The 23,811-nt window shown below is 39.7% G+C and overlaps 1 protein-coding gene across 2 annotated transcripts in view; it reads right to left on the bottom strand.

The window, feature by feature from the left end:
- F13a1 (coagulation factor XIII A chain) overlaps positions 1-23,811 on the bottom strand; it is a 187,084-nt gene that overhangs the window by 105,006 nt on the left and 58,267 nt on the right. For both annotated transcript variants that reach the window (XM_029484978.2, XM_021180809.3), the window contains exons 4-5: positions 19,679-19,930; positions 1,889-2,007 (exon numbers count right to left, since the gene is read on the bottom strand). In XM_029484978.2, the coding sequence (XP_029340838.1) occupies positions 1,889-2,007; positions 19,679-19,930 (371 nt within the window). The remainder of the gene's footprint in view (positions 1-1,888; positions 2,008-19,678; positions 19,931-23,811) is intronic.

Below are 23,811 nucleotides of genomic sequence, written 5' to 3'. Positions count from 1 at the left end.
CTTCCAAAACAATGAGGTACATAAATCCCTTTCTTTGATCAAGAATCCAGCCTTAGTTTTTCTTTTATAGCAACAGAAAACAAAGGCAGCACCTAAAGGCTAGGTCATGGGGACTGGAGGCAAGGGTAACTGACAATCAATAATAAAGGTTGCATGTCACTTAGAAAGAGGTAGGATGGTGACTAGAGAGTCAGACATGAATTAAAAAACAAATCAAGTCTCATAGACTATATTTTCACAGGACATCAGAGATGCAGATGGGCAAGCCCAAATACAGAATGTAATTCTTAGGGGTCAGGGTGAAGCTAGTCCCTAAACTGTGCATGGTGATAAAAGTTCCTGATGGGATTGACAGTTATACTGCGAGAGGGATACAGGGAGATTCCATTTGAGCTTCAGTTGCCAAGGCAATATTATGGGACCTACTGTAATCAGATACCAAGAAATCTCTCCCTGGAAAATCAGAGCAACAATGCTCAGTTCCAAGCATTTCTTCCAGACACCCCTGAGGGATAAAACACTCATCCCTTTCCTGTTGATAACCAACTAATATGTCCAGATCACAGGACATTTATGTATCTGTGGAAATGTCACTTAAACCAGAGTCAGAAATACCAAGATGAAATAGTTCAAATTATAATATCTTAAGGAATTACTGTTATCTGCTTTTGTCCCTACATAGTAATTTGAGATTGCAACTGACAGGAACACCTCTGGATATTTTCTGAAAAAAAAATCTAAGTAAGGCATCCTTGGAATATTTTTTCCTTAACAACTATTGTTAATAGACTCACTCACAATTTAAAATATATACATTGATCTTCTCCTTTTAAAATGCCTTTCATGGCCCAGTCGGCCATCATTGGGAGGAGAGGCCCTTGGTCTTGCAAAGATTATATGCTGTATTCCAGTACAGGGGAATGCCAGGGCCAGGAAGTGGGAGTGGGTGGGCTGGGGAGCAGGGTGGGGGGAGTGTATAGGAGACTTTCAGGATAGCATTTGAGATGTAAATGAAGAAAATACCTAATAAAAACTGTTTAAAAAAAACACCTTTACTACTATTTAAAGAAGTGTTAAATGACTCCCTAATAGAGCTAAGAGAAAGGGGAACAAGATAACATGGAAAGAAGTGCTTACATGTATTCCTTGTAATTATTTTTATTCCTTTGTTATTATTCTATCCTTATAAAAATCTTCCAAATGCAAAACAAAAATATTAAAATGTCTTTCATTACATTTTTGCTTATTTAGTGGTATGTGTGTGTGTGTGTGTGTGTGTGTGTGTGTGTGTGTGTGTGAGAGAGAGAGAGAGAGAGAGAGAGAAAGAGAGAGAGAAAGGGGGAGTAGCACATGTACTGTGGTGTCCAGCGAGGTCTAGGGACATTTTGGGGGTGTCAGATCTCTCGTTCTACCTTGTGGCGTCCTGTTAGTTTGGAGATGAGTTTCTTTACTCGCTGAGCCATATCACTGCCCCTAATACTTTTTTGTTTTGAAAGTATTCCTTTAAATTTGGTGCACTCTGCTATATTCTTTTCATTAAAATATCTCTATAAGCAAAAAAAAAAACTTTCAGCCCATTTCAGGTTAAGTAATGAGACTTCATGGTTTCTAAGTTGCCACAGTATAACTCAGGCACTGCCGTGTTATCCGTAGTCTCCCGATCTCTGGGACATTTGTAATAAGAGGAAGATTGGTGGCTCCAGCTGATAAATTATGCAGTTGTCTCTCTAAGTTCCCACTTCCATGCACTCTGTCTTGGAGTCTCAGATCCTGAAAAGCAGGAAATTATGCTTTTCTAATATCGATGGATGGCACCCGGCAGTAATAAATGTGACAAAAAATATTAGGGAAAACTGTCCTTGACAGTGATGAATTTTAAGTGGCTCACCTGGCCATAGCTCCAGCTTCTGCTCTTGATGTCTTTGAAGTCCCCATAAAATATCACTCCAATGTCATTCAGAACGTACTCTTCTCTTTCCTTCTCATCATCCAGATACACAGCATCCTCTGCATCAGGATGGGAACACAGTGACCTTTAACCAACCACTCTGATTCCAAACCCCTGCAAGTTCACGCTGTTACTAGTCTGAGAGTCAATCTACCCAGAGAAAAGATAAGTGTTTTCTTTCTCAAAGCATAGCTCATTCCCCAATATTTTTAGCCACAGTGAACATAATCAGTACCAAAGATCAGTCTGTAAATGAGGACATTTGTCTGCAAAATGCTGACAAACTCTGGCTCTGGATGTCTTGAAGCACAATTAAATTGACATGTCTCATTAAACATTCTATGATGTGGTGCTCCGTGGACTCACAATCAGATTCCGTGGTGCTCAGGCAAATTTCCAACCTGCTGAAAAGTAGCTCAACTGAAAAGGATGCTTGAAATAAATCTGGGACATGTTGGGGTGTGTGCAAGCATCATTTGCTATCCCTCACTGTGGTCTACTGGTTGGAAAGAGGAGGCAGGCTGTCGGTTATCTCTTAATGAAAATTCCTTGTGGATGCATTGCTAGGTGTGTGAGTCCAGCAAGCCTGCTCAATTAGCTTCAACCATTGCAAGGCCCTTTTGGTGGTTCTAATCTTAAGGCCTCGCTCCCACCTACTTAGCCAGCTGTCTGGTACGTATTCCTAGGCTTAGGAAAGCATCTTCCACACTGACAGGATCATACAGGTGTAGACAATACTCAGGTAAATTTGCATTAACTGAAACAAGGCCAGTCCTGGCTCTGACTGAGGGTAAGGTTTATTGGGGTTTTCTGTTCGTCTCCCATCTGTATATTAATTAGTCTTTAAAGTTGTGTCCTCTTCATTCTCTGATCCATTAAAGAATCTCTAGTCTCTATTTTAGGTAGTAATACTCAACTCTGGCTGAACATTACAATCACCTGGAGAGATTTACCAATGAAATTCTCAATAAATAAATAAATAAATAAATAAATAAATAAATAAATAAATAAATAAGTTCCTTATTTGATGTTAAGACTTAGATTTTGTGGGTGCTCCAAAGGTCAATGCATTACTGGTTTAGTCTCTGGGCTGTGTCAGTATCAGGGATGCTGGAGCATTTATACATCAGGGGCTTGAGGAAGCAAGTGAGGTCACTAAGAGACTGAATTTGAATGGGGTTTTCAAACCTGGTCCCTTCCTCTTTCTTTTTCATTTCCCAGCTATTGTGGACAGGTTCTTCACCATGCACTTTTGCCACAATGTTCTGCCTCACCACAGCCTGCAGCCAATAGTCCAAGTGACCATGAACTAAAACATCACAAACCATACACCAATAATAAACCTTTTTTAAAAAAATATGGATTTGTCTTGGACATTTTGTTTCTGCATTGCAAACTGGCTAACATGCCCATGTTGTACTCGGCATCCATCAAGTCTGAACACTAGGGTGGGATCAGATGCAGATATCAGGAGTTTGTTTTGTTTCGTAGCTTCCCCCAAATGATTCTCATAGCAACCAAAATCACACCCCATCACTACTCCAAGACTGGCTGAAAGACAAGCAACATCAGTATCCTTGGTGGCCTAAGAAAAATATCAGTCCTCTCTCGCTTTGGGTCCCCTCCTACACCCCTTAGTCTTAGAGAGTCAGAGTTTGCATGACAACTCATGGGATTGTGGGGAAATCATAAGCATGGTGGGGTCTGGCAGGGTGTGCTTGGTCCTCATTCCACCCTCACCTGCAGTTTTCATTGAAGCCTTGGGAACTCCTTCGCGTATTCTCCAACAATTTCTTGTAACCTTTCTTCCCAGTCTTTGCCTCTTACTTCCCATTTTCATGGATTCATGTAACACACACACACACACACTCCATGACTATTCTCTCATTATACATTCCCCATCTCAGCTGATCCTCCTGCCTTTAGCATCGCAACGGCTCTATAGCTGTGCACTATTGCTCTCAGTTCTACCTGATACATCTTTATCTAAATCAAAGTAATATTTTTAAAAAGACATAAAGGAAATAAATTATATTTACTTGTACATTTAAAACATTAGTGTTTTATATACTATAAACTTTAAAACGTGACAAATTAGAGAAATGTTTCTAAAAGTAATTGTTACTTATTTATAAGTATTGGCAAAAAATTTCCCTTTATGCAAAGAATTCTGGTAAATTGAAAGAGACTTTCCAAAATACACAAAACAAAATTAGAAAATGAGAGACAGTCCATAAAGGAGGAATTACAAATGGAAGATAAATACAGAAAACATAATTTATTAATTAGTAATCTAAAACTGTAAAATAGCAAGTGACATTTATAATAAATATATGTAAGGTAGTGGATTTAAACTTAAAAGACCTAGTATCAGCTAGTATGTGCCATACTGCCAATCTACTGATAATATTGTATGATATATATTTTAAAAAGGCAACTGTTTAATTAGTAGTGACCTAGCTTCAGTGTAGAGCTTGGCTCTATCTATCCAGTGAAAATAGTTCAGAGGTACATCAAAAAATATTTGGAAGAGCTGCAAATGTAGCAGAGGATGGCCTAGTCGGTCATCAATGGGGGAGAGGCTCTTGGACCTGTGAAGGCTCTATGCCCCAGTGTAGGGGAATGCCAGGGCCAGGAAGCAGGAGTGGGTGGGTTGGTGAGCAGGGAGAAGAGGGAGGGGAATGGGGTGTGTTTGGAGGGGAAACCAGAAAAAGGGACATTTGAAATGTAAATAAAGAAAATATCTAATAAAAATATTTGAAAGAAATTTAAAAAAATCCTGAAGTTTTCTCCAATTTTCCTAGGATATAAGAAACACTTGGTCATTGAAATATACTTGAAAGGAACTTCAGTGGTAATAGGAAGTGTGTCTGTAACAAATCAAAACTTAGATGTGGAAACAAATCAAATGTGAGATATGTTCAGTCAGGTGTGAAAATCTGGATCCATATATACCCGATATTACTAAATATTGTTTGAAAACACAGAAAATATGTATGTATATATGTACACCAAATGAAAATCATTGGGGAATGTAGAAAGAACACCATAACCTTGTCTAAAAGAACAGAAGTTCTTGGACAAAAAAGTTCAAGAACATTTTTTCAGGTGTTTCTCAGCCATTCAGTATTCCTCAGGTGAGAATTCTTTGTTTAGCTCTGAGCCCCATTTTTCAATGGGGTTATTTGATTTTCTGGAGTACACCTTCTTGAGTTCTTTATATATATTGTATAGTAGTCCCCTATCTGATTTAAGATAGGTAAAGATCCTTTCCCAACCCTGAGATTCCAACTCACACCAGTCAGAATGGCCAAGATCAAAAATTCAGGTGACAGCAGATGCTGGCGAGGATGTGGAGAAAGAGGAACACTCCTCCATTGTTGGTGGGATTGCAAGCTTGTACAACCACTCTGGAAATCAATCTGGCGGTTCCTCAGAAAATTGGACATAGTACTACCGGAGGATCCAGCAATACCTCTCCTGGGCATATATCCAGAAGATGTCCCAACCGGTAAGAAGGACACATGCTCCACTATGTTCTTAACAGCCTTATTTATAATAGCCAGAAGCTGGAAAGAACCCAGATGCCCCTCAACAGAGGAATGGATACAGAAAATGTGGTACATTTACACAATGGAGTACTACTCAGCTATTAAAAAGAATGAATTTATGAAATTCCTAGGCAAATGGTTGGACCTGGAGGGCATCATCCTGAGTGAGGTAACACAATCACAAAAGAACTCAAATGATATGTACTCACTAATAAGTGGATATTAGCCCAGAAACTTAGTATACCCGAGATATAAGAGACAATTTGTAAAACACATTAAACTGAAGAAGAACGAAGACCAAAGTGTGGACACTTTGCCCCTTCTTAGAATTAGAAACAATCACCCATGGAAGGAGTTACAGAGACAAAATTTGGAGCTGAGACAAAAGGATGGAACATCTAGAGACTGCCATATCCAGGGATCCATCCCATAATTAGCCTCCAAACGATGACACCATTGCATACACTAGCAAGATTTTGCTGAAAGGACCCTGATATAGCTGTCTCTTGTGAGACTAGGCCGGGGCCTAGCAAACACAGAAATGGATGCTCACAGTCAGCTATTGGATGGATCACAGGGACCCAATGGAGGAGCTAGAGAAAGTATCCAAGGAGCTATAGAGATCTGCAACCCTGTAGGTGCAACAACATTATGAACTAACCAGTACCCCGGAGCTCTTGACTCTAGCTGCATATGTATCAAAAGATGGCCTAGTCGGCCATCATTGGAAAGAGAGGCCCATTGGACATGCAAACTTTATATGCCCCAGTACAGGGGAACACCAGGGCCAAAAAGTGGGAATGGGTGGGTAAGGAAGTGTGGGGGAGGGTATGGGGGACTTTTGGGATAGCATTGGAAATGTAATTGAGGAAAATACGTAATAAAAAAAATTTTAAAAAAAGTTCAAGAACAAGATAAATATGAGGAAAGGTATCGTGGTTTGAAAGAAATGGCCCCCCAAGCTCCTGTTTGAATATTTGGTTTCCGGACAGTGGAACTGCCTGGGAAGGATTAGGAAGTGTGGTCTTGTTGGAGAGGTGTGTAACTGGGGATGGACTTCTGTGTGTGTGTGTGTGTGTGTGCGCGTGTGCGCGCTCACTCATGTGCCTGCTGCCTATGAATCACGAGGCCAGCCTGGTCTACAAAGTGAGTTCCAGGACAGCCAGGGCTATACAGAGAAACCCTGTCTCAAAAAATCAAAAACAAACAAACAAACCAAAACAAAACAAAAACCAAACAAACAAACAAAACCCCAACCCCCCCAAAAAACAAAGGAAAAAACAAAAACAAACAAACAAACAAAACCCAAAAAACCTTCTGTTCCAACATCATGCCTGTCTGTTTCCCACCATTAAAATCATACACCAACCCTGTAAGACAATAAACAAGTCTCCAGTGAAATGCTTTCTTTTATAAGAGCTGTCTTGGTCATGGTCTCTTCTCACAGTGATAGAACTAGGACAAGAGGCACAAAGACTTGCTATTTAAAAAAAGAAAAAATTATTTCAGCATTGGATCAAGAAACATGAGACTAAGCTGAAATTATTCTTCCTTAATGGAAGTAAAGAAATCATCCAGGATCCCTGGGGCTATGACTGAGGGGTAGCTAATGATGGAGAAACAAAAATCACTGTAAAAGAGTAGACTTCAGATATATTAGCATTAATATTGATTTTGAAGTACATTGACCATATTCATAAAGTGCTAGGAAACAGCTAACTAATTTGAACACAGAGAAATCAGGAAAGACTGAGACACTAACACACTAATAGAGGAGGAACTATAGAGTTATATATGACTGTTTATAATTTCAAATGAAATTATAGGAGTAAGCTGGTATCATTAGCCCAAAGGAGAAATTTGTAATGGAAGTATGAGTGCAATAAAATCAAATTCTATTGATTAATCTAAACATTCATATCTATTGACTGAATACACACTTGGCATGAGTTAGGAAGTATTTTTACACCACCAAGGAAATATTCAGAATGTTTGAGACTGAATTCTATCTAGTCTTAAGACATAAGTAACTACTTAGCAGAAAAGGCCAAGGGGGTTACAAGCACATATTTCATGACTAAGAATATGGTCTGTTCTATATGGCAATGCTGTTTCAGAAATGAGTTTGTGGTAAAGCAAATACATAAATGAAGATAATTGTTGAAGACATGCCAAAAAGTTAAAATTATAGACACTGTCTAGAACAACAACAAAAAATCCATGTAAAACAAATTTTAGATTGGTAAAATTTGGTTAAGGAATGGGCAACCACGAACTCTTGTTGATTTTGTTATCATTATTATATAGTCATATAACAGACAACACCAGGGATATATTCTGAGAGATGTTTTAGCCATCTTTATTATTTTCTGAACATCATAAAGTGCTTTCATGGAAACTAAAGCAGTTATGATGTCACTAGGCTATACACTATGGGACTACTACTGTATATCCAGTTGATCATTGGAAAATATGCAATTGTGTGCCACATGACTTTATGTGTATGCACAGATACACATGGATCTGAGTATAGCATGTTGTATGGCTGGAAGGTATGCAAATGGATTTCATTGTACTAGGTTTTTTGCTTTCAAGTTTGTTTGAACATTTTTATAGTAAAAATAATCTTTCCCGGTGGACATGAAAGAAAAATTAACTGATTACATTGAAAAGTGTCTAATTGGATGCAAAAATTCAAAAGATTTAAATTCATCAATACAATCCAGATGAACTCAACCAATACTCGGACTTTAGAAGCCTGAATGTTGATTCAAAATTTTCTGAAACAAAGAATTTGTAAAATTTTACTGGAATAAAATTTTTGTTTGTTTGTTTGTTTGTTTTAAGAAAGAGAAGATGGAAGCTTCCTTCTGACTTTCGCTAACTTTGGTTTATGCGATTTAGCAGAAGTGTAACAAGAAAGGCATTGTTGCATGTACTTGTTGCAGAGCCTGTGACATCATACCTTTCTTGTTTTCTTTAGAGAAATGTACTCTGGCAAATATGTTGGTCCAACAATGAGTATCTTCATAGTTGTGCAAGGAGAGGAGGGTCTCTCATGCCAAATAGAATGAACTGGTTTAGAGGCCTCATCTATATGAGCCCAATACGAACACTTTGAGAACAAATGCTCATCTATGCATGCCATAAGGTTTGCTGGTTCTAACTTACAGAGTCTTACTGTGAACACAACTAACTGAGGCAGTGTTATAATTAAAACTAGTATTGGCATGGCAACATATAACACCTAGGTGTGCATTGGATCTTAATATATAGAGGGATGGTTTTTAAAACCTTTGAGCAATGATTGACCTGATCACTCCATGTTGTTGTGACTACTGCTTGTCTACATGGGAAAGAAGTTTCTGTGACATCTCATTCACCTGTGACATGAAAGCATATCGACAGGTTTAAGATATTCATGTGTCTCTTCCTAACAGTTCTTAGCTTCCTCAATATGGTCCAGATAATACCACATACAGAAGCAAAACCCACATTAAGTGTATGCCAAGATGTTCAACTTCCCTAATAATCAGAGAGATGCAAGCTAAAATAACAATAAAATAATCATGATTTCCCACTGTATCATCAAACATTTAATAAAAAAGGTAACACCCAACAATAATGAGGGTAAGAAGAAATGAGTATTAGCTCATATTTTGTCTGCACTAAATGATACCTTTTATTAAGGGGTTGTTTATATTTTAAATTGGACGTGTGTGTGTGTGTGTGTGTGTGTGTGTGTGTGTGTGTGTGTGTGTGTGAGAGAGAGAGAGAGAGAGAGAGAGAGAACCTCCAGAAAAGACCAGGAGAGGACTTCAGAGCTAGAGGTGGAGGTAGTGAGTTACCACTTGGAAGCTGAGAAATAAACTCATGTCCTCTGCAAGAACAGTATGTTCTCTTAACCACTAAGCCATCTCTCCAGCGCCAATAGGTACCATAGCTTTTTTAACTACTAATTTGTTAATATTTATCCAAATTTTAAATGTGAACTTTCCACTAAGTAATGCTGTTTCTGAGTATCTATGGAAACATATTTATGTACAGCATTCAATGCATGTTATCTAAATCACTAAGCAATAAGTATGCACTGGTATAGAAAACTCTCAAAGATGCATAGTGTGGGGAAGCAAACAACGTATGTAAATATATTGTGGTTAAAAATCCAAGTGCTTAGCTGGGCAGTGGTGGCATACACATTTTATCCCAACCCTAGAGAGGCAGAGGCAGAGGCAGAGAGGCAGAGGCAAAGAGAGAGGCAAAGAAAGAGGCAAAGAGGCAAAGAGGCAGTTGGATCTCCGAGTTCGAGGCCAGCCTGGTCTACAGAGTGAGTTCCAGGACAGCCAGGGCTACATAGAGAAACCCTATCTTGGAAAAGAATGTGGAATATGTGTACAGTTGTTTTTCTCTGGATAGTATCTAGGATTGGAAAATGACTATTTGCTTTTTGTCATACGTGTGAATGTATGTACATATTCTAAAAGACTGTATGTTGCATTAATTGTCAATTAAAACGAAACCATTAAAATGTATTGAATGGGTAGAAATACATCAAAATATTAATAGTTGTTCTCTCCAATTTTTAGATAGATGAGGTCATTTTATGTACTGATTCTTTTTTCTTTCACTTCTTGGGGGTATATGGTATGGTACAGGTATGTGCACTTGTGTTGGGGCACACATCAGTGTAAAAGTGTGTGTGGAGGGCACAGGTTGATATCCAGTGCCCTTGGTTGCTCTCCACCTTATTCATTGAATCAGAGTCTCTTGCTTGAACCCAGAGTTTACAGATTAACATCATCTGACTTGCCTGCTTGTGCTTGGATTGCAAGTAGTCTGACACCTATGCAGCAGTTACAGGGTGCTAGGGATCTGAACCCCAGTAACTCACACTTGTACAAGTGCTTTCCCCACTGAGCCATCTCCTCAGATATTTCGTGTTTCTGTAAAACTTTCATTACCAGAAAAAGTGATTTTTTTTAAAAAAATGTATTTGTATTTAAGTGAAACTAAACCCGAACTATTTATTAAAATAAATTTATTTGACTTATTATTTATTTATTAAAATAAATCTATTTATTAAACTCAATGCAATCTATTTATTAAGTGGTTAAAAAGTCCAACTACTTTTTCTTTATTTTGGACATAGGGTCTTGCTATGTAGTCTGGGTAGAAACTCAATATCCTACTGCCATAGTCTCTCAAGTACTGACATTATAGGCCTGTACCACTCTGCCCATTTTACACCCAACTTAGATGTGTTAATTTCTTTTTAAGAGCATTAAGTCTGCAATTATCAATGTCTTCATGTCTTCATTACATGTCATATGACTAGAACTTAAGTTCTCTTGTGTCATTTCCAGAGCAGGCTGGATTAAGCCTTGATTTCTTATTTGTCAATGGTGTTGGAGGAACATTTTTTTTCTACTTCTTGAAGATGGCCCTTCACTCACTGCAAGTTTGATTATTTACTAAACAAATATATATTTAGTATCTGCCATAAACTTTTAACATTTTATATAAGTCTAGCATTCAGGAGGCTGGGGCAGGAGAATTGATAATTTGAGGGTAAGGTTGGGCCACATATGAGACCCCCCCTTCCAAAATGCACAAAGAAACTACCAACCCTACCCCAACTAACTCACTGAAACTCATGAAGGAGAGATGAGATGAGAAAGATACTACACTAGATGCACTTTTCACCCCAGAAAGCTGAGGCCTGGGCAGGCAAGTGAGTTCCCCAAGGCTACAATACTGGTGAGATTTGAAACCAGGTTTTGATTGTTTACTGTCTTCCATGCCACCAACATAGTAGGTCTCTGTCCCTGGTAATCAGCCACCATGGTAAGGAGGGTACATGCACACAGTAGGAAGTGAGTAAATGCCTGTTGCAGACTTAAGAGATAAAGACAATGCCTTTAGCTCAGACTGTGAGAGAGGTCCAAAAAACTAAGACTTTACCATTGTGCTGTGAGTTACTATTGATGGGATGTTATAAATCTGAGATCTGTGAACAGGCAGAGCTCTATCACCCACACCAGGATACCCTGACTTAAATCTTACCTGAAATCAGGCAGGCATAATCATGAATCCTCAACAAGGTAAGAAATGGGAAACCCAATTTTAATTTCAAATTTATTTATGATTTTAAAAGAAGATTAAGGGTAGAAAGCTGCACTTTATGTCCCCTGTTTTATTCTGTTCTGTCCCTTTAAAATGCAGCTGTTCAAAATGAATCAAAAAATAAATAAAAATAAAAAAAAATAAAAAGGACTTCACTATGGAAACTCCCCAAACTCACTTTTTAGAAGGGATAATAAAAATAGGAAAATGTAATCATGTTTATATTTAGATATTTGGCTGGAAGTGGTTGTTTTTATTTGTTTTAATATTTGGGATTGGTTCCAGAAGGGGAGTGGGTTTTATCAGTTCCAAGGGAAATTTGATTTCTGCTTAGCCAAGTGGACACTGCATAAGGAAAAGAAACTAACAAGTTATCTTTGTTCTAGATGTCCCACAACTTGACTGCTTGGTAGCTGTGATGGCGGGTGTGTACTTGTGAGGGAGCTTTGGGTGAGGACATAGAGAGGGGAGTTAGGAGTAGGTGGCTAATAGAACCAAATGCTACCTTGGGTCTACTAAGGACTGGGTTCTCAGTAACCTTTGGCAAAGGACCCTCACTGAGATTAAACTTGGAGGTAAACAGATTATACAAGGTGCCACTGGCGGATGTGGCACAGTCTCTCCATCTGTTTTCCCTGGCAGATCTGTCACGGAACACCTCCGAATGCCCTGTAAATACCCACCCTTCCAGGGTGACTAACAACATACACGTGGCAGCAGTAAAGAATGACGGCCTCATTTATTTTACTGTTCTTTTGCTGAGAATTTTGTGGTACTTAAAAAATAAAAGAAAATTGTGGGCTGCAAAATATTTAAGACTCACATATAATCCTGATTTGGGGCATCCCTTTGGGCATTACCACTGGCCTCTCATCCAGAATAAGGAAGACTTTAAAACAAATATATAAGGACAAATGCCAGGCCCATTGATTTTTTAGTATCTATATAGCCCCTTTGGGAGAAGGAAGCCATTCATCAGTGTGTAGGCTGAAAAACTCCTGGTATTTACACACTCTTTTAAAGTTAAAGCAGGTCCCATGTCTAATACCACTAAGAGTATGGGTTTAGCAAGACAATAGCTGAAGGATCAAAGAAACTGTGGTGGTGGAAAGACATTTCCATCAAGGGTTGGTCTTGCTTCTCATCCTTTAGGAATAACAATGTCTCCAGCCCTTCAAAAAGGCAAAAGATAACAGTCACTCTTTCCAAGAAGGCATAGATTCACAGGAAGGGTCAGGAAGCCTTTGGCTGACCTCCCTTTCATTGCTTGGCATCCCTTTTTTGTGAAAGTTGAGGCGAATCAGAAGAGGGATCAACCTGCTGGCTGTGTGCCCTGCAGGCATGGTAGAGATGACTTTTTGCTTCCGACAATAGAACACACTGGAATCATAAAGAAAGGCATTTCCAGAATCTGGTTGTTTTATTCTGGAAGGTCCCAAACCGCTTCCATCTTGATAGTCTACTATAGCCATTCAGGAGTTCTTTGCCTTATATCTGTTAACTCCAGTATAGAAGAGGACCAATGAGACACTAGAGGGTCTTTAGTGACTGGGCCATTATTGTTCTCTGGAAACATGATGCATGGTGCTATAACATGCACCAGCTTGCGAGTTTATTTGGTGTGTACTACTTGGTTGGCTTGGCTGGCTGAGGACTTTTTAGTTTATGTGTCTTCAGAAAGTAAACTATTATTCATGAAGCAATTCTACAAAGAAAATGTCAGCGATTCTTTGCTTAGCTGTATCCTCTGAGGGAATCTGTGCCTGTACTGGCACACTTTAATTTCTTTTCCTTTTCTCCTAAAGGAGAGTTTTCATCTGATCTTACAGCTATCAACCTTGTTTTCCTTCTGTGTTTGTATGACTTTCCAATATTGACAAATGGTTGCACAGAATTGTGTCTCCTGGCCATCTAAATGTTTCTCTAGATACATAGTCTAGTTGACTTTCTATTATGATAAACACGGTGACCAAAAACAACTTGTAGGGGGGAATGGTTGACTTTCTCTGATAGCCTTCTACTCAGGGTACTCAAGGCAGAAGCTGAAGCCCATTATGGAGGACCATTGCTTACTGGCTTGTTCCCAAGGCTTGCTCAGCCTGCTTTCTTATACAACCCAGAACTACCTGTATAGCAGTGACACTGCCCAAGTGAGCTGAGCCCTCTCACATCCATCATTATTCAAGAAAATTCCCCACAGACATGCTCACAATCAAACCTGATGACCTTAGTTTGTGTCAAGTTGACAAAAATGTAGCCAGCTTAATAAATGGCTTCTGTCTTGAAAATACAACAGTCACTATAAATGGATCCAGACACCCAAGTGTTTGTCCCAGTTTGTTTCCTAATTTTCTATATGACCTTAACCAATTCATGTGATATCAGGAGGCCTGTTTCTTTTTTGAAATATGAACATCACAATTAGATCTTGGTCTCTTGGTGTGGTGTTCATCAATTCAGCTGGCAGATACTCCCTGAGCTCCGACTCTGAGCTTTGGGTAAATGAGGGTGACCCTATCCTCTCTCCCTTCCTTTTCCTTAAAGTCTTCTCCCCTCCAATTCTCTTTTTTATTTTTCTCTCTCTTTTCTTCTTCCACCTCCACTTTGCCTCTTCTTCTTCTTTTGAGAGAACAAGAAAAGCTCATCATGTAGCCCAGGCTGGCCCTCAACAGTAATTCTGTATCATCGTCTCAGCCGCATGCTGGAATTACCTTTGTACATCACCACACCCAGCCAAAGGTCATACTTTTTCAAAACACAGGAGCTAGGAAGATATAACCTATGCACGGGCTTTGAAGAGTATGAAAATTATTCTATAGAAGTAAACAGAAGCCACATGCATGAATGTGACTCTAGATTAGAGTCTTGTCCTCCCACCTTCCAGAACCATCTTGTAGAAACATTCCCGTGAGCTGCCTTGGGTCTCTTCTGATTTCAGTACCATTTGAAATGATGCTCACTTGGTCTAGAAGGAATGATGATTTAGATGGTGGAATTTAGTGTGATTTAGCTGTCTTCCTTACCTCATTAATTCCCAGCAGGGCTCATAGAGGCTCACAGAGACTGAAGCAGTTACAGAGCCTGCATGGGTCTGTGCTAGGTCTTCTGCATACATGCTGTGATTGTTTAGTTTGGGATTTTTGTTGGGTTTCTAAAAGTGGGGGTGGATGTGTCTCTGACTCTTTTGCCTGCTCATAAGAAACATTTTCTCCTACTGGGTTGCTTCATCCAGTGTTGGCATGAGGGTTTGTCTTAATTGTATCTTGTTATACTGTGTTGGTTGATATCACTGGGAGACCTATTTTTTTCTGAGGTGAAACAAGAGCAGTGGATCTGGGAAAAAGAGCATGTGGGAGTTAACTGGAAGGAGGCTGTGGTCAGGATGTAGTTACTGTATGAGAGAAGAATAAAAAGGAAGGGAGGGAGGGAGGGAGGGAGGGAGGGAGGGAGGGAGGGAGGGAAAGGAAAGAATGAAAGAAGGAAGGAAGGAGGAAAAAAGAAAGAGAGAGAGTGAGGGAGGAAGGAAGGAAGGAAGGAAGGAAGGAAAAAAGAAAGAAAGAAAGAAAGAAAGAAAGAAAGAAAGAAAGAAAGAAAGAAGAGAGAGGGAAAGACAGAGGAAGGAAGGAAGGAAGGAAGGAAGGAAGGAAGGAAGGAAGGAAGGAAGGAAGGAAGGAAGGAAAGAAGGGAGGGAGGGAGGGAGGGAGGGAGGGAGGGAGGGAGGGAAGGAGGGAGGGAGGGAGGGAGAGAGAGGACTTTCTATAACCAAAGTAGAATCTGAAGCCTCAGAGAATTGAAGCTCTACATCTTCCAGGATTTTGCCCACAGGTCTAGCTACAATTGCCATGTAGAGCTAGAGTTTATATGTCCTCCTGCAGGCCCATGTTTGTGGGCTTTGAGTCTAAGCAAACACAGCATTATAATATCCTGAGAGATGACTTAGTAACTGACATGCTATTGTGTGGTGGTGTTCTCAGGGTTGAGTAAGGTACAAGCCACTGGTTGCTCTGTCTTCAGCTCCAACTTGGTCTGAGGACCCTGTTCTATGCTCTTGTCTGGCCATGACTTATTTTAGCACTACTATTTTTTTTTACAATTGTAATTACATTTTATTGACACCTCATTTGTAAAATCCTGTTAGTATTTCTACGAGGGCAAACTTCCGTCATTCTTGGTGCCCGCTTCTAGAGCTGATTTAAGCACTGAGAGCCCTTAATATCTACAAATTAATACGCAATATTGTTGTTCCTTTCATAGGTTATTGTGTTGCCATGGCCACGGGCAAGACATACTATCTACATCAGTAGATTGATGGCTAAATGGCTCTGGCCTGAATTCTGAATATAGGCTCAAGGGCCTCCTGAGCAGGGGCTATTTGTCATTGTTCCTCTGAGAATCCCAGTCTGTTCTGTACCAGAGTCCTAATGACCATGTGCAATTACTAAGCAAATTGTTGAAAGGTAGATTTTAATAATAAAATACAGGTTGTCTATATTTATTGATTTCTATCAAAAACATGCATTGAATGACAAGCATTAATCTTTTTACTTTAAGTTAACTCAATTTACTTGCTTCAAAGGAAATGTAAAAATGTTGTGGAATGAATGAGGCAAGAATCCTAGAGGATGACTTGGTATTGGATACTGATAGAGGGATCGACACATATATTATTCAGATATGAAGCCCAACCCACCCCATGTGTTTTTCTTTTTCTCTTTACAATATGGTAAGGTCTGAGATTACATTTATGTCTGATCTGTGGCGGTAATATAGTCTGGTGAACCTACATCTGTTTACTTGGAGTTAATAAATAAATGCTGTAAACATTTATAAAGCATTAAGTATGCACCCAGGCACCATGTGGGATGCTGGGGATGTGAGGTTAAGCTAAATAAGGGAAAATCAGGGATGAAGACAAGTTGTCAAGAGGGTAGAACCCTCTGGAATGTGTAGTCAATACACACATACTGATGTGACCCAAATAAACACTAAACACTGACCCAGGGTGATAGACAAAATCACTAGAGATCTAAATCTTTCAGAGCTCACTCACTGACAGTAATGGCACAGTACTAAAATGGAACATCTGACATTTAAATAGTGAAATACATTCAATAATTCATAGTTCCTCAGTGGTCAGAAGAAGATAAATTCACAATAAGTGCCCAACTCACTCCTACTGCCTTTATGCGAACAGTTCTGAGGCCAGCACTCCAGTGAAGAGCTCCCTGGTAGAACAGACTTGAAGCTCTGTTAGCAACATTCACTTAAAACACTATGCAGGAATTCTCCTCGCATCTACCCCTGGCCCTAGCAGACTGCCGGTGCTATCGATCCCCATTAATGATTTCGTGATTAAGGAGGATAAATTGCCTATGAATGTGAAGCAGCCCGAAGTGCCCCAGGAGAACAGCTGAATATTTTCTCTCAGATGTTGTGTGTGCTGGTGCAATTTTTCAACCCAGGATTCACTGTCACATTAGTCCCCTCCCTGCCACACTGGGGATGCCTTACTGCCAGCACCTTACTCCACCTGACTCTGGTTCCACAGTTTTATCTTCTTAGTTATTTTTTTCCACTTGTACCAAGGTTCATCCCTTGTATGAACCACTTTCTAGGGTCTTGGCGAATTTCCTGTTAATGCATCTATATCTGCAATCATGCAAGTGCCATGATCACCAGTCACTGAGATCCCCAGGCTACCTCCCTCAGACCCTTCACCTCATCCCCCAAGTCTGTCCAGGCTGATTTGCCTCTAGAGCCAGTGTTTCTCAAGTGTCTTCAGGAATCATTTGAAGATCTTTGGGATTTAGGGCACAGGACACACTGTCACTAAGCGACATTCTGAATGCAGTGTATCCAGAAGTTCTTTATCACGCATACAAGAGCAGACCTAGAGAGCAGCGAGGCTGTTAAAAATCACAAGGTCTCTACCTCTTGGATGGCTCCTCTGGAAAATCACTATGTCAGGCAAAACCATTAAACTATTTTTTTCTCTCAAGAGGAATGACCACATATTACATGGACTACATAACCCATAAAACTGTGAACAAACTAAACTTGGATAAATTGTGTCACTCCTCAAACATCCTGGGTAGGTACATGAAGCTCATGACTGTCTTTTTGTAGTTACAACTCCCTGATTAATTTTATAAATGTCGATTTTTAAAATATGAATTTCTTAGCCTTTTTACATATTTCTTTAGTGTCATTTATCTTTATCAGTTCCTCCTCTAGACTCCAAAATGCTGGCTATACTTTACTAAACTAGTCTATAGTGTACTATACTTTATACTATACTATACTATACTATACTATACTATACTATACTATACTGTACTATTCTTCCTTTTCTCCCTTGACAATGTGTCTTCTCTAGGCCTATATAACCCTCAAATGCACTCTGATTGTCCTCTTTAGATTCACACAGTTGCTGGTCCTATCTGCTATCAATTCCAATTCAGCCCCTTGGTTGGCACCTCTGTTCCCCATCTCTGCAAAGAGCACACCATGTCCCAGTTGCAAAATACCTAACATATAATTGATAAAACTCCTATAAACAGGATTCCATCTTTGAGCTATGCATAGCCCAAATGGCATCTCTTGCTCTCATCAACCTTGAACATGGGTCTTGTATGTGTAGATAAAGTACTGTGTAGGTGACAATGAGAGCTGGTGGTTAGGGGAACAGCTCAGTTGTATGCCCCAAGATTATTGGAAAAATTAAGCTAAAGGACAGAGATCTTGGTGTCTGTTTAACAGAAGTAGAAAACACAGCTGCTTTGTTATTGTCTAGAGCTACATCAGAAAATCCAGTTCCAAAGCAAAACAAAGGGTTATACAAAATAAAAATAGCACAGATTCATGTTTGGAAGATGTTTGGAGAGTGATAAGTCCAACTCCCATAGTCTGATAGGAGTAGTCTCCTGCCCTGAGCTCTCAGGTATCAAACAGTTCCATTGCCACGGAGCTAACAATAGATGCCCCTCCCAGTCCACACTGTGTATGAGAACAACAGGGAGGCCCGGAAGGGGAGAAATGAGAAATAGGGGAAAGTCCTGTGTGGTTTAAGGTTTTACATTGACTTACAGGGAGCTCATTGAACCCAACTGAGTAATCTCGATATAACTAGGTTAAGCTCCAGCAGCATATGGGAATAATTCAAAATTACATTAGAAATTAAGTAATAGAATGTTAAAATATAGTTAAAGTATATTTACAGTTATGTATCTGTATTTGCAGGCCAGTGGTTTGTAAAATGTAGGCATACTATGAGCTAAACAACTCTATGGGGCCCCTGTAGACCTTTATGTTCCTGAATTAGGATGATACTAGGTCTACCATTTCCATAGCTGAAGGGCTTTTTTTTTTTAAGTGGAGTCTTGGGTTCTATTAGTTGTGAATGTCGAGTTTAATAAGTCAATTTTTTGCTTACAGAACAAATAATGAACTGAGATGATACCACAGGTCCATAAGGAACTTACTATGCAATTTTAAGAAATCTTTAATTAATTCCTGAGATAAATGTGTAGCAGCGTTCAGTTCACTTACACTGAGGATACATTTTGCATCTCTCTCACTTTTAGTCTTGAGAAAACAGTGTACGTCAGGGTGATTATCAATCCAACATGACTGACTGACTTTAGAATCATTAGGAAACATTTCCGGAATAATTTTACTGAGGCCATAAAGTCACACCCTAAATGTGGTGTCACTATCCCATGAGGAACATGCAAAACTGAATAACGTGTCGAAAGAACTCCAAATGAGCACTGGCATGCATCTGTTGTCACTTCCTGACTGCACAAGCAATGTGCTTGGCCACTATGCCTTCTCCACTATGGTGGACTTTGCTTTCAGGCCATGAGCCAGACGAAATCCTTCCTTCCTCAAGCTGCTTCTTGTCATGTATTTGGCCCTCATAACACAAAAGTAACTAATTGTATCAGAGAGAGATGGGTTCTTTGGAAAACCCCTTTTACTCCTTCATAGGCGAGTTCCGACAATTTGGAATTGTGGGAACTTTTTAAGATGAGAAAATAGAATCCTTGCTCCTTACCTTCACACCAAGGATTGAAGAGAATGTATGTGTCTGTTTCTGGGTCTCTTCGAGTACGCAGGATGCCATAGGGAGTCCAGACTGCAACATACATGCGGAATTTCCCCACAATGCATTCCGGAGAAGACTGAATGGAAAGCCGCACCGACCGGTCGTCATTCATGATAACCTTGGCTCCCCACTTTCCGCTTTGCAGCTCTTTCACTACAGGCACAGGGATGTAGGTGCCCTTGTTCTCCTGAGGGTAGCGACCTACGAGGCAAAGGAAGGAACAGGGATGAAAAGGTTTCTCACCCCTCTTGTACCAAGACAAATCCTGTGGCAGAAGGAGGAAGATGCCATTAGACTTGTAGCATTTGAGTGGCTATGAATTTCACCTCCACTGCCAAGGGATGTGATAGTAGCTGATTTTCCCCAGTTCTTCAGAGCTCGGATTTACCACAACTATGAAAAAAATTTACAAAGATAACACCTCTTGGGAAGATTTTTTTTTATTGGTTCATAGTTCAGCCTGGTTTTGGTGGCTGATCATATAATAGTTCGTACTGAGTAATCTACTTACAAAGAAAAGGTTTTTTTTTTAGGGTGGGGACACCAATCTCTTGTTGCAGAATCCTGACACAGGTTGGGCCTTCACAGGATGCTGTTTTTCTTTTGTTATGAAGTCACTAGTGTTTAATCTTAAGGGTAGTCCTGGGTGACCCTATCTAATCCTGACTGCTCCCAAAGGCTCCCACACTCAGTAGGTTTCAACTCTTGTAGCATCTCACAATGGAGATTACATTTTAGCATGTGTTTGGGAGGAGATAAATTATATTTAAATCACACCATTGGTTAGACAATGAATGCAAACAAGACGAAGAAATATCAACTTCAATGTAAAACACAGCATATACAGAACCTTGTGCTATCAGGCCCTGAAAATTTACTGTAAAAAAATTATAACAGTTTTTTAATAAAAACTTCAAAATGGGAGTAATATTACTATACAGTGTTGTTTTTAGTGGATAGAAGAATAAATATTCTTCGTTTGTTCTAAATTCATTGTTGTTTGTTTTGCTACCACCTGTAATGGGTTGCAGCTCCAGGCTATTCATACGCAGCCTTTTGTGCATCCACCCTAAGACAGTGCTCTCTGCCAGCCCACTAGTGCCACAGGCTACGGGTCAGAGTTGAAGTTTTCCTGAGAAGGGAGCTGAGTTTGAATCTTGGCTCTGCCACTTTTCATCCTGGCAACCCCCTTGCTTACAAAGTCCTTTTCTCTTTTCTTTATCTCCATCTATAAGTGAGGATAATACTCATGAGTTCACAGGAAGACAAAATGAATTCATGCATTAAAATGCTTTATGCTGAGTGACACCCCACTGGGTTTTACTTATTTCCTGGTTGTTTATTTGGTCGGTTGGTTTTTGTTGTTGTTGTTGTTGTTATTTTTGAAGGATCTCACTAAGTCTCTTAGAATGCTCTTGAATTTGATCTATAGCCCAGAATAGCCCTGAGCTTGCAAATTGTCCTGCTTTAAGATCTCAAGAGTAAGTAGGATCCTGGGCTTATATAACCAGACACAGGTCTATGTAAAATCCTTTGTGCATAATTAATCATGTATAACAAATATCTTAAAATCTTAAACTGTCATTTTAACTAAAGATTCAACAGGAGGTCATTTTGTAATATTTCTAGGCTCATCATAGTTTATGTATAAGTTATCTCAACACATATGCTATTTTCTCTTATTACTTCCATTTTGGGTCAAATTCTTATTACATAGTCTTTAACCTCAAAATTAAATTTCCTCTGATTTTCTAAGCTATAAATAGAAAGTTAACCTTACATAATTCTTTAACCCCATGGCCTATAATTTAATTAACTGTATAATTTTCAGGAAAGATCAGCTTCATAGCTGTTTTAAGGTAGAACTAATCTCTCTTTTCTTGACTTGTAAAAAGATACAACACTAGTAAGTTTGCAGATTATTTGGATTATAAGCATGCAGAAATCTTCAAGATCCAAGTTTATTCACTTCAATTGTTGAATAGGCTACATATAGGAAATTCCACAAACATAGCTAACCTCGGCCTGTCTAGTAACCAGGGTCTAAACAGAGTCCTGAGACAGGAATATATCCAAGCACTCAAAAAGAAGCAGTTACCTAGGTTACTGCTGTGTAATTCTATAAGGTTGCTTAATTTTACTAAAAACAATGATTTATGTAGGAGATGTTATACTTGGGATTCTGTGTCAGTTCAGTACAGGTAGCACACACACTGATCATAATCCAACAAAGACTCATACATGGTTCCTTGCCAAGAATACAATCTGAGCATTGCAGATTTTGTTGAAACAGGGGATGCTCTTGGGAATACACTGACTCTGCCTCCAGGGAGCTCCTGTATCAGTCTACTCTCAAGCGTGTGTTTATCCTAAGTCACTTTTCTTCTGTCTTCCCTTGTTCCCCTCCAGCCTTTATATTCCTGTGCAACCCTCTTCCCAGTGCATGCTAGGACTGTGGGGTGAAGTTGCCCTCCTCTCCACAGGTCTTGCTGCTCTCCAGAGATACCATCACTGTCTCTGGACTTAGTATAGACATTAAAGACAATCTCTTCAGGTAGGTGTGACCTGTAATTCGGTTACTAAAGCGCTTCCAGAAGCTGATGCCACCAAATTCCAGTCTAGATTTGAAATGTACAGTATTTTAAGGGGGTTTTGAGGGTAACCAACTTCTTTCTGATGGAATTCAAGACACACTCTATGGGAGAGACTATATGCTTATAAACCTGGTTGAAAACTCATGTGAGGAAAGTTATGGGCTATAGAACTGAGTATTCTTGTAGATCTAAATTGCCATAATGCCAAGCTTCTCTTTTAAATATTTATGCTTTCACTCATAGATATGTATTGCTCTCAGCCTTAATCTGGGAATCTCTCTTTTCGGTGAACACAGTGGTTAATGCAGAGATTCATGAATGAACAAGGTAGGAGCTGAGAATAAGTGATAGACAAATGCTTAACTTCAGACAAGTAATATCACTTCTTCCAAGTTTCAGAGAAAACTGTGCAAGAAAAGACAGAAAGGGTTTGAGAGATAGAAAATAGGAGAAAGTTTCAAAATGTCATTTTGGGGAAGGCCAAGACACAGCTTTTACAATCACTAAATCACAACAGGTATGAATGCCTGCACCAGGTCTGTGAATCAGTGGACCCATCCATAGTCAGGCATGGATGACACTTAACTAGGGAGAGGGGGAAATAAAGAACGGGCCACTGTCATTCACTGTGAAGGTTGTTCTCATTGCTCTGCATCTCATGGCCTTCATGGAACAGGGAGAAGAACTGGGAACTCTGAGAAGACATAAAAGGAAGGACCAAGCCGCAACACCAGAAGAAATATGAGGAAAAGGACAAAATGCCAATGTGTGGTGGTGGATAACAGATGTGTGAGCCAGGGATGAAAAGGCAGAGCTGGCAGAGAGCAAGGCACGGGAGGCTTGGGTGATGCAGACTTGGTTTGGGTTTTAAAGGAAGGGAGAAGGCTGAGCAGCCCTGGTGACCTGGGAAGTCACAAGGCTGCAAATCAACATTTGAAAGAGAATCAGGAGCAAGGAGTGATTACATGACTTCCAAAGGGAGGTAAAAAAACCAAAAAGCAAAAACAAACAAACAAACAAACAAAAAAAAAACCAGACCCCAAGTTGCAGGTCTTTTCCTTTCCACTACACAGAAAAGCTGATTATTAATGTGAGACCTGGCATGTCAATAGGACCTCAGGGTCTTGTCAGCGGCTCCATTACACCATGTTTAATTCTGAGTGTAATGATTTCAGTGGCAGCGCTGGGGAAGGATTTTCCATGATTGAATTGTGAGGGAGGAAGTTGTGGCAGAGTAGTATTTCATCGCACTAAATAGCCCTTCTCATCCTCAGGAGGAAGCCCGTTCTAGAGACCACCATCAGGGCACGCTCACAACACCCATCCATCACCACGCATGGCTGGCAGTGGCCAGGCCTCAGTATGAAACACAGCTCTACACGGGTGACTCGCATGCATATGTTTCCTAGCAGTGTAGAGTGCCCATGTAGACAGTCTTCTCCCCGAAACTGCACAACTTTACGGAAATGGAAAATGAGAGCAAGAAAA

This window comes from Mus caroli, unplaced genomic scaffold (assembly GCF_978045245.1).
Source record: "Mus caroli unplaced genomic scaffold, Mus_caroli_1 scaffold_15, whole genome shotgun sequence".
In the NCBI taxonomy this organism is placed as follows: Eukaryota; Metazoa; Chordata; class Mammalia; order Rodentia; family Muridae; genus Mus; species Mus caroli.
The sequence above is the reverse complement of the archived record's forward strand: the minus strand, read 5'-3'. Positions and strand labels throughout refer to the sequence as shown.